Genomic DNA, 13811 nt, shown 5'->3' with positions numbered 1-13811 from the left:
AGATTCTATGATTCAAACATAGGGTAGGGGGAAGACAAGCCCGGGCTCTCAGCCCAGTGGCTTCCAATTGCCGGGTTCCAGCCGCTGAGCAGTCAGTTTGAGTTTCAAGGGAGAAAAGCCCCACATGACACGAATCCCTGAGCCCTGCGGCAGCCTCCCCGCCCCCCAAAGCACGTCCGGGGCCTGGAAAATCCCCTGCCGCGCTGAACAAACAATGTGAACAGTTGGGGCCTGAGCAGCTGCTGGGTATGTCAGCAGCCTGGGCTCTGGCGGGCAGGACGGCAGCCAGAGAGGCCGGTGGCTGGCTGGGGAGCCCAGAGGAGGCTCCGATTCCCTTCCTGAATATTCATGGGTCAGCAGATGTCTGGCTTCGCCACCTCTGAGGAGCCAAGCACCCAGCAAGGTAGAACAGGGAAACCAACAGGGATGTAGATGAGGAGGGAACCAGCCCACCCTGGCCCAGGTTGGTGGAAATGTCTTTGAAGCTTGAGATTCCTCATTTTATAAGTGGGGAAGCTGAGGCCCAGATAGGTGGAGGGGTTGGGGTGTCTCATCTCTCCGGAAGACAGTAGGGGAAATGTCCTTTGACCTTTGGGGCATGAACCCAGCACTGAAGAGACAGTTGCCTTTGAATATGAGGGTTCTCTCTGCCTCAGTGCCCAACCCAATTTCTGTGCCCAGGACATGCATCCCCAGGGGTTCAGCTCAGGCGCCAGCCATCCATGAAGCTGGCCCTGCCTCCTCGGACAGAAGCTTTTTATGCTTTACATCACATAGCCGCTTGCGGGTCCCTTGCCCATCCTTCCTCTTGCCTAGACGGACAACAGGGTGTTGGGTGGGGAGGGGGGGGGTGGGGACAAGCCTTGGTCCGGAGTCAAGGTCCTGGGTCATTTGTTACATGACCTTGGGCCCACTACTTTTACTCCTTCCAGCCTCAGTTTCCCCAGCCTGAAAAGGAAGAGTCTCCACTTTTCTCATGTTCGCCAAAATTCTGCCAGAAGCAGAGGACAGCACGCTCAGGAGGCTTGCTGACTGCCCCCAAATGTTTTGATTCTTAAACCTGTGGCGATTTTGCATTCTGCTCCATTACATAGCAATGCTTCTTTTCACATAAACTTGGTCCCTACACCACCAAATCGCTTCATAAAAGCGATGCTCTGAGGAGTGGACCTTGTTCGTCCGGTGGCTTCTTGGCCACCCCTTTCTTGCCACCCCCAGCCACTGTCATGGCTGACCCCCAAAGCCCTTCCCATGAGTATTTCTCAGCTATCCCTCTCAGGACTGGGGCAGACACAGTGGACGCTTGCTGCCCACCAGCTTTGTGCCTCGATGGGGGCTCCTCTGCCACAATTCCTTCTCCTCAGCTTCCTTGGTGAGACCCTACCAGAGACACGGAGCTCCTATGCTTGGGAACCCTGAGGTCATCTCTCGATCTCCTTCTTCTAACAGGATATTTTACCCACTTGCAGGATAAGTTAGATTTTATGAGGCCGATTAGAACCCAGACAGAAAGGAGATTCGCTTCCGAGTCTCAGAGCCAGCTTGATGCTGTTTTGTGCGGTTAGTGGGGGCCAGGTGTGAGCCAGGGTTCCATTTCCCCGTGAACTCTCAGGAAAGGGGCCAGAGGGTGGGGGAGGGAAACCCAGCCTAGATGTCTCCTCCATGAAGCCAAGAACTTGCCACAGACATCAATGCCTTGTCACTTTTGAATTTCGGGGCCCAACAGATTTACATCTTGTGTTCAGTGTGGGGCCGGTTCTCCATGATGCCGTTATGTCTTTTCCTAGGAGACCCAAGTCAGTGTCTTCCAGAAACTTCCTTCCCCACCCCCCCACCTTGGCGGCTTCCCTTACAAACACACTAAACCCCTCCCACCAACAGCTGAAAGGAGAGCTTGGGACAGTGGCCTGGGACACAAGGATGGGCACACAGTTCCCTTCATCTGTGATCCTGAGAGGCCCGGCCTCAGTGGACCTGGCAGTAAAGCCACAGTCAGCTCCTGCCTCCCTCCCGTTCCCTGTGACCCTCTATCCCCATCAAACCGCTTTCAGCTCTCTGAAAGCACACTGCTAGTCATATGTTGTTCCTGCTGCTCCCTCTCCTTACACAGCCATGCTATCCCTGGTTCTGATGTTGTTGCCTCTTTTCTGCCCCATGGGATCCTGAGCACCTTGGTCATTGCAGTTATCACTCTAGAGTTTTCACTTTCTTTCTCCCCAGCGAGGCAACAAGCTCAGAATCATGCCCTCGGCAGCTTTCTAGATCCCTGGTACCTGAAACAGTGCCTGGTACATACTAGGTGCTCAATAAATATTCCTTGAACAGACAAGGGGACGTGTGGAGACACAGCCCCATCATGCTGTTCTAAGCTTCACTTTCCTTATCTATAAAAATTATAGGAACTCCTTTAAAGTCTGGACATGACGTGAATAATGTATGTGGAAAACTGCCTATGTGGCATCTAGTAGACACTTAACAAAATGCTTAAAAAGCACAGAGACAGAAAAGCAAACTCACACTGAAAGAAACTCTGTACTTAAACATTACAATCACTGGGGAGCTCACTACCTTACCAGTTCTCCTGCTGTATGGCTCATATGATTAAAAATATTTCTCCTGTGCCCGCCTTTCTCTCCCTGTATGCTCTGATCACTTGCTGGAACTCTCTCCTCCAGACTATGTGACAAGCTAGTAAGTCTCTTATGGGAACCATCCAGAAGTCTTGGCTCTGCACCAGCTGACACACTCAGGTCTGCACCTGAAAGAGAGCTTACTGAGCCTCTGCTTCCCTGACCTCAATGACTCCAAAGCGCCTCAAATCCAGAGGATGCCTCAGCGTCAGCCTCAGCAGTGAGGTAGCCAACAGCCCAGCTAGATTCTATTTCTCTGCATGTCAGGGCCAGAACATTAGCTCTTTGATTTTCCTCCCAACCCCAGCTCCCATCACCCTCCTCCAACCAGGCTAGGGCTGGCGTCCTCCCCCATCAGAGCTGCTCTTACTCCTCCCCTCTCCGCACACTCCAGGGGGCTGGGAGCCCCAAAGCCCACCTGGCAATGACATCTGTTCTGCATCTGGAATTCTGTGTCAAGTCTGGTTGCTGTACCTCAGAAACAGTGGAGGCCAAACAGGAGGCAGCGGGTAGGGATGAATGGAGAAGGGTGAATTCCAGAGCCCAGACTCAGACACACCAACTGAGGGAGGTCAAGCCCAAAGTGGGTAACTTCTCATGTGAGGGGGAGGGGGTGCAGAGAAACTGAACTTGGGTATGTGTGTACCAAATCCAGGGAAAATGTGGCTCCAAGAGCCAGGAGACTAGTTCCAGCCCCAGCTCAGTCCCTATCCATGCAGCTTTGGGAAGTCACTCAGCTTTCTCGTCTGGAAAATGGGTTCATGCTAAAATTACTTCTAAATTCCCTTCAGTGCTGCCATTCACTCTACTTGTGAGATAGCTTAACATGAAAGAGGTACCTTTAGAAGAAAAGAAAGGAACTGCTATTTTACACATAACGTATCATGAATTGGGCCATGAAAGTTCATAAAGGACCGATGAAGGTATGGAGAAATTCTGGAGAAAACTCACTATTAGGAGGAACTTGTTTGACCTCGTTCCTAACCTCGATATGGGGTCAGAGAGGGCCACCCCGATGGAAGGGAGGTGGACCTCTGTGTCTCCGGGCTGAGAAAGAGATGGGGCAGAGAAAGCAGTTCTCAGGTTCTTGGAGCCTTCTTATTACTGACCTGTGGCATCCCCACTCCCCAACTTTTGATTGGGTGGAAGGGAGAGCCCCACTTCTTGCATTCAGCATTCTCCCACCACCCCCAGACAGAAGCCCCATTCCTACAAGTCTCCCCAGTTCCAATCCTTGACTGGAGCCGTGTTGGGGGACACCAGCCCCTTCGCTCTGCCATGTTGAGGTTGCTGAAGCATCTGTTATTTTTTTACTTCCCTCTCCCTCACCCCCTGCAAACTCAATCTATCTTCAGATCCTACTAATTCTACTTTCTAAATATCTCTAGAAGCCTGGCCACACCAACTGCCACTACGCCGGTTGCCTCCATCCTCTTCTGGATTACTACAACAGCCTCCCAAGAAGCTGGAGCTTCCTGCTTCCAGTCCCGCCCCACCGACCGATTCTCCACACTGGCTGCGGGAGCTGATGCAAAGCTGATTTTAAAACTTGCCAAGGGCTCAGGCAGGCTCTCAGGCCAGAAACCTTGGTGGGACTTATAAAGTCCTTCAGGAGCTGGGCCCAGCCCCCATCTTCAGCCTTCTCTCTTGACACTTGTGGTACCAACCCCCCCTCCCCCACCCCCATCCCACTCCATCCTGCCCCATTCTCATCCCTGTGCTCTCCTCTCCTGCCAGGCTTAGCTTCATTCAGTGTCCTAAACGAAGTCACTCTGAGCACTTACATGGGCAGTTCACTCTGGAAAACTTTGCCCATCATCACTCTCCTTTTACAGGGCTAACTGACCCTCTGCATGGAGCTCTACTATTCATCACTTCCTGGAGGAAGCTTTTCCTGACCTTTCCAGACTACCTGTCATGTCAGTCTCCCTCCACCAGACAGCAAGCTCTGCACCAGGGACCAGGTCTGCCTCCTTTATTTCCCATATTCTAGGCACCAAGCACATGCTAGTCAAAAAGGGTGCTCAGTAAATATTTGTTGAATGAATGAATGAATGAATGACCTCGGCCCAGATCAGGGTGGCTAGTCAGAACCCTACAGGAGTGTCCCTAGGCCTGTTAAGCTTTGCGCACTCAAAGGGTTTGGGACTGAGGGCCAGTAGCCTCGTTGTTTTGGCCATGCACCCTGCTGCCAAGGGAGCCCCAGCTCGGGCCCTGCCCCAGCCTTGTGCACTCAAGAGCAGGGAGAGGCCAGGTCTCCCAGGCAAACTGAACCCCTTGCAGGAGGCCCCACAGATATACCGTAACGATCGAGCGCAGCTCCCAGCCCTCATCCCGCTTTGCTGGGTGACCCAGAGCCGGTTCCTGGAGCTCTTGGAAGAGCGTAAGAGAGTCGGCACAACTATTCCTTAATCCCCTGGGCTCCCGGAGGACGGAGGCCTCTCCCGCACTTCCCCGCCCCCTTCACCTGACAATCCCGGGTTCCGAGCCAGGGCTGGAGAGGGGCGTGTCTTTGTGGGGAGAGAAGGGGTCCGAGCTTTTCCGGGCACTTTCCCACCCGCTGTTTGGGTTTCCTGGAGATGGGCCTGGGGCCGGCCAGACCAAGGTTCCTCCGCGGTCCCTGCCTCCCTCCGCCGTCCCAGCCTCCCTCCCACGTGGCCTGGCTGAGTCTCTCTGGAAAGCCGAAGCAGCTGGAGAGAAATCCCCCTCCCCACCCCCACCTCTAAGTCCCTCCCCGACTCGCCCCGGACACATCCTCAGCTCCCCCCTCGCCAGGGAAGGCAAGAACTAGGCGAACAAAGCGGGCAGCCCATCCCCCTCCCCAGCTCTGCCACCTACCTTCCCCCTGGGCCGTCCCCCAAACGCACACAACACGGAAAGCAAGAGGACTAGGGTGGAAGAAGGAGCCCTAGGCACAGAGCACTGGGATTCCGTCACCCCAGCCCCAACCCTTTCTCCAGTGTGGACAACTCTGACCCTTACCCCCACCCCCACCCCGCACTGAAGTGGTGGTGGGGGGGGGGGTGGCTGGAGGAGGCCTTGTTGACCTGGTCAACGCTTCCCTGACCTGCCCCTGGTGGGTGGGGCAGGAGTGACACGCGTCCCATCACGAGAGCGAGTGTTGGACAAGTCCACGAAAGCAACTGGTTTCCTGCCCCCCTCCCCCCGTCCACTCCGAGCCACGGGTTGGGGGAGCAACGCTAACTGTCCCCCCACCCCCCCACACCGCCCCAACCAGCCCCAGGGACCACACCCACTGGGCAAAGTTGAGTGTTTTATCACCTCTGTCCTCGCTCAGTCCGGAATCGCCTGCCCTGTCCCCCCCACCACGGGCAAGGACACTCCCCAAAAGCCAAGGCCAAATATTAGCTCAGCCCCGTAAACACAATTACACACAATCTGGACACAAATGGAGGTGCAGATACACACCCCCAACACCCCTCTTTCACACACTCTCAACCCACGACACGCGCGGGCAAGGAGAGCCCGCCCGGCGCAAGCCACCAACGCCGCAGCCGCGGCCCCGCGATGCCACGCCGCGACTGTGACACGCACTGCGGACACGTACGCCCGCAGAAGCCCCCCGTCCCCACCCTCTGAACGCGCGCGCGCACACCCTCACACTCACACACTCACACACTCCAGACTCCGCAAAGCAAGGACACACACCCCCTGCGGCCAAGTCCGTGCCGCAGACGCCCCCCCGGCCGCAGCCCGCAGCCCCCCAAGCACAGGCATCACGGGCACCGGGACGGGCCGCCCGCGCCCTGCGGCCCCGCACTCGCTCGGGACCCGGGACGCACGCCAGCCCCACGGCCAGGCGCAGCCCGGGGCGCGGGCGCACCGACACGCCGCAGCCGCTCCCGCCACTGCCGCGGCGCCCGCCCTTACCGCGCGCGGCCAGCAGGCAGAAGGTCAGCGCGACGAGCCCGCCGCCGCGGCCAGCGTCCCCCCGCGCCATGGGGCCCGGCTCGGGCCGCCGCCGCCGCCGCCGCCGCCACCGCCTCCCCGCGCCTCGGCCGCCGCCGCCGGGGGAGGGCGCGCCGGGCGTCAGTGGCCCGGGGAGGCGCGGCGCCGCGGGCGGGGGCGCGGCCTCGGGGGCCCGGGCCCGAGCGGGGGCCGGCGCGGGGGCCCGGGCTGCCGCCGCCTCGCCCGCCCCTCCATCGCCATCTTGGGCGAACAGCCGGGGCGGGGGCGCCCGGCGAGTGCGGCCGCAGGGCCCGCCGGGGACCCCGGCCCCGCGCTCCGTGACCCTGCTCCGCGCGGGGCTCTGCTCTGCCGGGGTCTCTGGGTCGCCTTGGGCCCCAGTTGGGCCGCTTGTTTCTGGGTCTGTTTGTCTCTTGGTCTCCCTGTCTCTGAGTCTCTTTCTGCCTCGGTGTCTCCGTTTCTTTTCCCTGCCGCTGCCTCAGGGTCTCCTCCAACTCGGTTCCAGGCTCAGTGGAGGCAGAGTCAAGGTCTCTGTCCTTCCCGCAGGCCCATCTTGCCACCTGAGCCCAGTCCATTTCCAGCCCAGATCCTGGCCTGAATCCTAGTTAGCTTCTCCACAGGCTGCACCAGGAGATGCACTGAGGACAGACAGGACAGTTCCCTCCTCATCCTCATTCGCATGGCCATTCCAAGCGGGAGACTTCTCTTGGCCTCCTTCTCTTGCTCTTGCAATTATCAAGCTAGGCAGAGCATACTCTACCCCAAGCACTCGCACATTTAGACCTCTCTACACCCCTGGGAGGGACAAGAAGGTTTTGCTCCCATTTTACAAACAGGGAAACTGAAGATAGAGGAGGTGAAGTGACTTGCCTAAGGACACGAGGCTAGGGAACTTTCAGACTCAGGAGCGTCATTTTCTACTCATTCTTCGATGGTGCCTTCCCTGACCTGGCCACACGGGTTGCCTCAAATATCTCTTGTTCCAAATATCCCGCAAATATTTCTTGTTCCAAAGCCGGGGATTCAATTATCAGGGCTAGGGTAGGGGAGGAGTCCAGATTAAATGATCTATTTAAGGTCCCTTCCAAGTCCAAGATGCCATGATTCTTTTTAAGTTTATTTATTTATTTTGAAAGAGAGAGAGAGAGCAGCAAGCATGAGTGGGGAGAGGGGCAGTGAGAGAGAGAGAGAGAGACAATTCTAAGCAGGCTCTGCTCTGTCAGCATAGAACCCGATGCGGGGCTTGATCTTATGAATAGTGCGATCCTGACCTGAGCTGAAATCAGCTGAAATCAAGAGTCAGACCCTTAACCGACTGAGCCACCAAGGCGCCCCAAGATGCCATGGTTTTTCATTCCTTAGGTGTCCAGTGTTCCCATGACTTAGAGCCATTTCATCTCTGTACCTGCTAGGTGCCTTACCCATTTGTTGCAAGTTACCTTTAATTATGGCCTGTACTTTGCAGATCTAACGGGCCCTGGCATGTATTCATTTCTTGTCAGGCCCATCGGCAGCATTTGACTTACGTGAGCACTCCCGCTTTCTTTTTTAGTGATCTCATCTGGTCATCAAGGCTTTAAATGACATCTTTTTTTTTTTTAAGTTCTTAGTTTATTCTTTCATGAAAAATCTGCACCATCACCACAGAGAAAGTCACTGCAGAATCTTTACTCCTTCTGTTGTCCAATCTCCAGCTCACTTTTCACCAGTACCAACATGACTTTCTTCGTTCCGTTCTTGCATTCCTTTTGTGTGTTCTTGAGGTCTTTATCTTCTCCTACAGGCCATGTCTTACAAGTCTATGTTTGGGTTCCTTTTTCTTTGCATCATCCAATGAACCATAAATCATTACGAAGATGCCATCTGGTGTGGTCTTATACATTCTGGGTAGTTTTCCCCAAATTTCTGTCTTAGTACGGTACTGCTGCCTTTCCAGCGTGAAGAATATCGATGACCATTTGTTTCTGCTGAAATTCCTGGACTGGATAGTTATCATGTCAATCATGATGGTGGCCAAGCTTCAGGCAGCCAGGGAGGAAAAGAGCTTAAATGACATCTATCTTTATGCTAAAGATGCCCGAATATATACTTCCAGCCTGGACCCTCTGCCTAGAACTCCAGACTCATATCCTGCCACCTGCTCAATATTCCCATTGGATGTCTAATAGGCATCTAAATTTAACATGCACAACTGAGCCTTGACCTTCCCTGTCAAACTTGTGCCTCCCACAGTCTCCTTGTCTGAGGTCCTAGCAGCTCCATCCTTCCCCTACCACAGGATCCAAGCTCCATCAACTCTCATCTGGATTGTCACCCCACCTTAGGTCTCCTTTTTTCTGTCCTTGTACCTCTTCCGTCTTTTCCCAATACAGCAAAAGGCGTCCTGTTACAGTGTGCACAAGATCATGTCACTTCTCCGCTCAAAACCCACCAGTACCTTCCATCTCAGAGCAAAAGCCAAAGTCCTTCCTGTGATGAGAAGGGCTGTGGTGGCCAGTTCCCTCCCTCCAGCCTCTAGACCTTTGCCCACCTAGTTCAGTGTGGAACTCTGCCTCCCGATCCCTCCTTCCTCACAACGTCCTCCCTCTCCCTACCCCCCTTCTTTCTAACATGCTCTACATTTTACTTATTTTATTTATAGTCTGTCTACTCAACAGAATGAGGGCTTCATGAGGACAGGAATTTTTGTCTGCTAGATTCCCTGCTGAATTCTAAGCAGCTGGACCAGTATCTCTGGCACTGTGTAGGTACCAGGGGGTCAAGATAAAAAAGATACAAGTCACTGCCCACAGGGAGGGTAGTGTCCTAAGTGGCATGGGGTGGCAGGGAGAATGGGAACAAGAGAAGGAAGGACAGTGGTGTGTGTCTAAGGGGGTGGGGGTGAGGAAGGAGGCTTCACGGAACTATTGATTGTTATAAATGTTTGACCTGGGTCTTGACAATTTAAGGAGGATAGAACTGATGGTGGGGGAAGAGGCCCAGGGGTATAAGAGCACAGGAAATGGCAGATCCAATCATTAGCGGCACAGATATCCATGGATGACCCCTATGGGTCAGACCCTGCTCTGGGCACTAGGGCCATAATGGTGAACAAGATGGTTCTTGCCTGCATGGTGCTTGGTCTAGTGAGGGAGACAGACAAGTAGGCAGGTAACTCTAATACTGTGTGATATATAGGCTGTGAAGGGGTACAGGGAGTATTAGAGTTACCTCATATCTCTCCCTTTTCCTCTGCCCCTCCCCAACTCTTACTCTTGCTCTCTCTCTCTCTCTCTCAAAAAAAAAAAAAAATCATCAATTTAGGGGCATCTGGCTGGCTTAGTGGGTAGAGCATGTGACTCTTGATCTCAGGCTTGTGAGATTGAGCCCCACATGGGATGTGGAGATTACTTAAAAAATAAAATCTTTAAAAAAATTTTTTAATGTTTATTTATCTTTATGAGAGAGAGGGTCAGACAGACAGAGTGTGAACAGGGGAGGGGCAAAGAGAGAGACACAGAATTGGAAGCAGGCTCCAGGCTCTGAGCTGTCAGCACAGAGCCTGATGTGGGGCTCAAACCCATGAACCATGAGATCATGACCTGAGCCTAAGTCGGGTGCTTAACCAACTGAGCCACGCAGGCGCACCCTCCCAAAATAAAATCTTTTTTAAAAAATCGTCAATTAAATGTGTTAAAAGTGCCTTCAATTCACCATATACTGTTACATATTTTTAAGTTTATTTATTTTGTGAGAGAGAGAGAGAGCAGGGGAGGGGCAGAGAGAGAGAGGAGAATCCCAAGAAGGCTCTGCACCATCAGCACAGAGCCTGACGTAGGGCTCAAGCCCACAGAACCACAAGGCCATGACCTGGGCCTAAATCAAGAGTCAGAAGCTCAACCGACTGAGCCACCCAGTTGTCCCTATAATTTATTATTTTCTTAAAATAACTTCTGTGAGAAATTCTAAGACGGAAGTAACATCTTGGAGACCAGCCAACGTAGAGGCTGAGAGACCTGGCATAGGCTCCACTGAGGTCTGCGGTTTCTATTGGTTTGACCAGGTGGGTGGGATGCTATCAAAGACGACACAGGGAAGAGCCGGGCAGTGGCGTGGGACTCTCAAATTAACATGCTGAGGGGGAGGTGCCTACATGGCATCCAGGTGAAAATATCAAATCACCAGCAATGCCATTTTCATCTGAGCAGAGAGATCAGAACTGGAGAAACTATTTTGTGAGCTGGCACTTCCAGCAGAGCACCTAACCCACCTTATTATAACATTCTTTATTGAACTGTCTGGCTGACCTGCAAGACAGTAAACTCCTTGCGGCAGTAACCACACGTATCTTGCTCACTTTTTCCTGGCATCTAGCACAGTGCACAGCATATAGTAAGATCCCAATTAATGTTTTTAAAGTGAATGATAAAGTTACTCGTCGGGGTGCGTGAGTGGCTCGGTCAGTTTAGGTCTTGATCTCATGGTTCGTGAGTTCGAGTCCCACGTCAGGCTCTGTGCTGACCGCTCAGAGCCTGGAGCCTGTTTCGGATTCTGTGTCTCCCTCTCTCTGACCCTCCCCAGTTCATGCTCTGTCTCTCTCTGTCTCAAAAATAAATAAACGTTTAAAAAATTTAAAAAAAATATGTAGAAGTTCTCTGGCACTCCTCCCTTCGAGGAGTACCGTCTACTTGCCCTCCCTTTGAATACAGGCCGGCCTTAGGCCCTCAGCTCTAAAGGATAGGATGTGATGGAGGTGATACTGCTTGGCTTCTGAGATTAGTCATAAAAGAAGACTCAAGTCCCACCTGGCTTTACTCTCAGGCACATGCATCAGAGAGCCCTGAGCTACCCTGTCAGAAGTCTGGCCACTTGAGGCTGCCATGTTGGAGAGACCACGTGGGAAGACAACATGGACAAAGAGACGCTACAGTAGCCTCAGCTCTTGCACCCAAGGAGCCAAACGGGTAAGTGAGGAAACCTTCCCCGTGTCCAGCCCCAGCCCCTATCTGACTACGACCAGTCAATGGTCGTAGTGCTGAGACCAGTCAATCCCCAGCACCGTGAGAGATAGTAATAATAACAAATGGTCGTTGTTTTATGCCACTAAGTTTGGGGTGGCTTGTTATATAGTCCTGGATAACCAGAACAGCTGCGGGAATCTTACTGGCTTGGGTTCACTGTTAGAACCACTCACTGCCTCCCTCCCCCATTCAGCCCCTTTAAAGGAAGATGCAAAAGTTAAGTATGTTTACAATATCTTCACCCTTCATATTCAAAACTATCTCCCCTACTACATCTCTGCTCAAACCCTCTGAGCCCATGGGATGTCTCGCCCCTCCACCTGAGATGCCTTTCCACCCCTCACCACAAAATTGCTAACCGATTTATAGAATTATAGGATATTTTTATTTTCGTCTTGGTGCTTTTCTATGTTTTAAACAAGTTGTCGGCACTGAACACATTTTATTTTTGCAATCAGAAATATTAAATGTAACTTAGAAGAGAAAAATATAATCTTCAGTTTGGGATGATGAGGAAGAAGTTCTGGAGATAAACAGTGGTGATGGTCGCACAACAGTGCGAATGTACTTAGTGCCACTGCGGTGGCCACTGAAAAATGGCTACGTGGTAAATTTTGTTGTGTATATTTCAGCACGATGGAAAAAATATATACAGTTCCTGGGGCGCCTGGGTGGCTCAGTTGGTTGAATGTCCGACTTCGGCTCAGGTCATGATCTCGAGGTTCGTGGGTTCGAGCCCCACATCGGGCTTTGTGCTGACAGCTCAGAGCCTGGAGCCTGCTTTGGATTCTGTCTCCCTCTCTCTCTGCCCCTCCCCCGCCACACTCTGTCTCTCAAAATATAACTCTGTCTCTCAAAAATAAACAAACATTAAAAAAAACTAAAAAAACATAAATACAGTTTCTTAAAAACTCAAGTGCCAGTTCCTTCAAGATAGATCATCCAGATCTTTCTTACCCATTCGTCTGTATCACTCAATAGGCACTGGATTATTTCTGCCTCGGACAGGGATTTCATTATGCAAATGAAGTTTAATTATGTAAATTAATTGTGTAAATCAGTTTGTCTCAGTCTTGTGTCCCAGATGACACTGGAAGCTCCCTGAGGGCAGAAACTGGCATTATACAGGTGGTCATGCCCACAGTACCTTTATAAAACAATTGCCTGGAAATCAGAACACATTTCCTTAAAGAATCGACGCCACAAATGAAGGCTGTGTTCTCAGACTAGCCAATCAAAATCTGTTTAACTCATTAAATAGCTGAAATGTTGTATATTGGCAATGAAAATATATTGCAGAAACACAGTGAAAATACGAGCAATTAAACAAAACAGAAAAATCAATGGAAAGGTCCACAAGTTCGGGATTGAATTAGTAATAAATACATATATTTAAAAAGAGATCATAATTAGCAAGGTAAAACCAAGTTCTGCATGAATGAAAATGACTCAAAGTTTATTACATGACTCATGTCTGAATACATTTACGTAGTTACAATAACATAAGCACTGATATTGGTTTAAGTGAAATTGCAATAGAACTATATTGAGGGGCACCTGGGTGGCTCAGTTGGTTAAGCATTCCACTCTTGATTTTAGCTCAGGTCATGATCTCACAATTGGTGAGATCAAGCCCTGCATCAGGCTCTGTGCTGACAGAGTAGAGCCTGCTTGGGATTTTCTCTCTCCTTCTCTCTCTGCCCCTCCCCAGCTCATGCACATGTGTGCGCACGTGCTCTCTCGCTCTCAAAATAAATAAATAAACATTAAAAAAAAAAAAGAACTGGGGCGCCTGAGTGACTCAGTTGGTTAAGCGGCCAACTTCGGCTCAGGTCATGATCTCACAGTTTGTGGGTTCTGCCCCGTGAAAGCTCTGTGCTGACAGCTTGGAGCCTGGAGCCTGCTTTGGATTCTGTCTCTGTCTCTCTCTGCCCCTCCCTCACTCACACATTTTCTCTCTCTCTCTCTCTCTCTCTCTCTCTCAAATTTAAATGAACAAAAAATGGAAAATAATAATAATAAAAAAGAATTATATTGAAGAGATGAGGGGGATGGGAAATGTGTGTGTTTGGTGAAAATGGGAAGGAAAACAGGTAAATTCTAAGCTTTCATCGTGGAATGCCACTAAACAATGTATGAGAACTGAAAATAATCAGTAACGTTATATACATTTTATTTAGAGATTTGTTTTAGAACTTGACTCTGTAAAGCCACGTGCCTGTGAAATTGGGATAAAAGTAAACCTAAAAAAAAA

The 13811-nt window shown here is 51.5% G+C and overlaps 1 protein-coding gene across 1 annotated transcript in view; it reads right to left on the bottom strand.

Moving 5' to 3' along the window:
- The window catches only part of IGDCC4 (immunoglobulin superfamily DCC subclass member 4), a 37598-nt gene extending 35834 nt beyond the window's left edge, over window positions 1–1764 (bottom strand). Inside the window, 1 exon segment of the mRNA XM_032593506.1 lies at window positions 1733–1764. Within this exon segment, the coding sequence (XP_032449397.1) occupies window positions 1733–1764 (32 nt within the window).
- Between the last annotated feature and the right edge of the window lie 12047 nt (window positions 1765–13811).

The sequence above is a fragment of the Lynx canadensis genome, chromosome B3 (genome assembly GCF_007474595.2).
Source record: "Lynx canadensis isolate LIC74 chromosome B3, mLynCan4.pri.v2, whole genome shotgun sequence".
Taxonomy (NCBI): domain Eukaryota; kingdom Metazoa; phylum Chordata; class Mammalia; order Carnivora; family Felidae; genus Lynx; species Lynx canadensis.
The sequence above is the reverse complement of the archived record's forward strand: the minus strand, read 5'-3'. Positions and strand labels throughout refer to the sequence as shown.